The 3,342-nt window shown below is 34.8% G+C and overlaps 1 protein-coding gene across 1 annotated transcript; it reads left to right on the forward strand.

Annotated features, from left to right (window-relative positions):
• Positions 1-345: 345 nt before the first annotated feature.
• LOC107477935 (uncharacterized) lies at positions 346-2,369 on the forward strand. The gene is made up of 6 exons (XM_016098031.1): positions 346-389; positions 481-619; positions 709-812; positions 899-1,073; positions 1,203-1,307; positions 1,524-2,369. The coding sequence occupies exons 1-6, from the start codon at positions 346-348 to the stop codon at positions 2,367-2,369; spliced, it is 1,413 nt and encodes a 470-aa protein (XP_015953517.1).
• The last annotated feature ends 973 nt before the right edge of the window (positions 2,370-3,342 follow it).

Raw genomic sequence — 3,342 nt, forward strand, 5'->3', positions numbered from 1 at the left:
ACTCCCCGTACTGTAAGGAGCGTTCAAAGTATACAAGAAGAAAAAGTAAAAAAAGAAAATGTACGAAGAAAAAAACTGTGCTATAAGAACGGAGAGTGTGGAAGGAGAGGAGATAGTGGAGCAGATATTCACGCCCACCACAACACAACTTGTCTCCAACACCCACTTTTCGTTACTCTCTCTCTCTCTCTCTCTCAACCCACTCAACTCAACGTACACATGCATGCATAACAATAACCATAACCATCAATTTGCTTCTACCTTCTTTTCATTTTTTCTGCATTCATACATGTTTCTATCGCCTTTGTCTTAAAAAATAAGCAGCAGCTACGAGGTTTTCTAGACATGTTTGACATCTTGTTCGGCTGGCCTAAAGCTTCCAAATGGTGGTGATTCTGCTTTGATTTATTCTCTCTACTACGAATCTTGGTTTTGTTTCAAACTTTCTTAATTTTTTTTATTTATTTATTTGATATGCAGCAAGAGGACGATAACAAGTGCAAAGCGTAGAATAAGAGAACTCAAGAACAAGAGGCTTGTAATGGCAAAGCACTTACACCAAGACATGATTGAGTTGTTAAACAATATTAATGGCCATGAAGACATTGCTCTTAACAAGGTAATAATTAATTTATTATGTCTTCATACGTGTTATTAGTACTTAATTACTTAGTTAATTATTATCGCTTGTAAATTTGTAAAATTCAGGCCGCGCAACTATATCAAGATAAAAGCCTCATTAGAGCATATGGATTGTTAGATCACTACTGTGACTTCATCCTTAAGAATCTCTCCTTTATAAGACGACACAAGTAAGTCTTTTAATTTCTATGTATTAATTATATAAAATAAAATAAAAATATAGACTGAATTGTTCATTGTCACTTTCATAAATCAGGAAGTGCCCTGATGATGTTAATGAAGCAGTATCAAGTCTCATATTTGCTTCTGCAAGATGCGGCAGCGATCTTCCTGAGCTTTATGTCCTTAGGAAGCTTTTTGGACAGCGTTATGGTGACCAATTTGTAACTGCTTCAGTTGAACTCTCTTCTGGGAATCTTGTAAACAAAGAGGTATTACTAATTTTTCCATATTTTATTTTCCCTCATTAATCTGTTCTACTTATAAGACATATTCAAGTTTATATGCAAAGTTCACTTGTCTTAACATATATATGTGTGTATATGTTTTCAAAATCACAGTTAAAAGAGATTCTCCGACTCCCAGTAATTTATGTGCCAGAACATGTCAAGCATAGAAAGGCTGATGAAGAACAACCTGAGATCTTAGCTATACAACAATCTCAGGTATTAATTTCTTTGATGAAAATATTGTACATTCAATCTACAATGTCTTTAATTTAATAACATTCGGATGACTATGGGGAGTCATGATTCATGCACAAATAGTATACTGTTAAATTTTGCACCATTTGATTACTTGATGCATTCTCCATATTATAATCCTATATTGTTCTATGTTGCTTTACTGATATCAAATTATGTTCAATGTTTTTTCTTCAGGTGGAGGAAGAGAATAAACAGTACCAAATAGTACCAAGTGAGACTTTCACTGTGCCAGAGTCAACTTCCTCAATTGATGCCTCTTCTGCATTGGTGGTGTCTAGTTTTCAGCAAGAGGAAGAGTTTACTACTGAGAAAATCTCCATTGCAGTTTCTGATTACTCAGAAAACAAAGGGGAAATTATGGCTTTGGTGCCATCTACAGAGGCATTAAATTTGCCTCCACTTGATGATGAAACTGATGTGGATCAAGAACAAAAATCATCACACATAAGAAAAAGCAGAATGCTATTTGAAAACCAATGCCTTATGGATATTGGACATTATCACAGATCACCAGGCAGGAGTAGTAGTAGTTCTTCCTCTGATCATAAATATGGTTATACCCAAAAGAGAATTAAGCAATGTTCCAACATAGATATGTGTCAATGCAGCTTAGACCAACCTTGTTACTGCTTTGTATACTATGATGAAGATAACTTTGAAGCATTATCAAACAAGCAAATGGAGTTGGTTACAAATACAAATGATGGGTATAATGGTGCATTTGGGGAACTTCTACTCACATATCCAGGTTTCCATCACCATGGAGGAAAACCAAAAACTGAATTGGTGGAAACATTGGAGACATCTTCTAATTCAAGGACTAAAGCTCATGTCACGCGAGCCGCGACTATGCCGCCGGAGCGGCACAATAACCGCGACCACAAGATCTTAAGAACATACTCACTGTCTCCTAAGCAGCCGAAGCATGTTCATCCAAAGTTGCCTGAGTACGAAGACATATATGCTAAGTTCACTGCTCTCAAGAGAGAACGCCTAGAAACCAAAGATAGAAAACAATAGCTTGGAATTAGAATAGAGTAGGAATAGAAGCAGGTATTTCTTTGAATGTTCTTTATTATACACCTCATTTTTTTATGATCATGAAGAATACAAATTTTCAATTAACTACCAACTTACTGCAACTAAGATTTTCTTGAGGGAGTTAATTGATCCTATTTCTCATGCATGGGATGAAGATTCAAGATTTAGTACTACAACTTCCACTACTTTGTGATTTGTGACTGACCATCTTAATAGGAGTTTGAATCGCAGAATTGATGATTGTTCTTGCACGTGTTTATACTGATTTTATTGTCCAGTTCGTAATCATCAATGATAAATTGATAATGGACTACACTTTTATCCTTTTTCTTCAAGAGTTTCTTTTTTAGCTTAATCGAAAAACCCCTCTTAATAAAAAGCCCAATTTCCTAAAGTAAAGCCCCGATATTAATTTTTTTTTTGGAAATTTGTGATCACTAAGTTTCTTATTTTTTTTGTATTACACGAGACTGACGCTCAAAAAAAGAGAAACCTATATACAAACTAAATAGGGTAAGGTAGCCTATATTTAAAATCTCAGAGAAAATAAGTCCCAAAAAACATAGTCAGTTTCTGAATCTAGTCAGGTAATCACCACTTCTATTTCCTTCTCTATAAATTTGTACAAAAACTATATTCCACTCTCTTTTCTTCACTTCATTCACTTTTCTGATTATGGGGTTAGAGTGTCTCCCAATTCCTTCCTCTCATTCAAGAGACTCACCACTGCCGCATAATCAATCTCAAGCAATAATTCTACGAAATTTCTTGAACTCAGTTCCTCTTCCATGTTTGTAAACTTCATATAGTTCCCTATTATCAAAAGTTAGAATTAGAACAACATTTTTTTGCGTCCGAAAAAAAATAGAGAGCGAGCGAGAAAAGAAGAATAAAAAACAAAATTTCTCAAGTTCAACTAATCATGCCTCCATAATCTAACAAAGTGATACTA

Source organism: Arachis duranensis, chromosome 3 (genome assembly GCF_000817695.3).
Source record: "Arachis duranensis cultivar V14167 chromosome 3, aradu.V14167.gnm2.J7QH, whole genome shotgun sequence".
Classification (NCBI taxonomy): Eukaryota; Viridiplantae; Streptophyta; class Magnoliopsida; order Fabales; family Fabaceae; genus Arachis; species Arachis duranensis.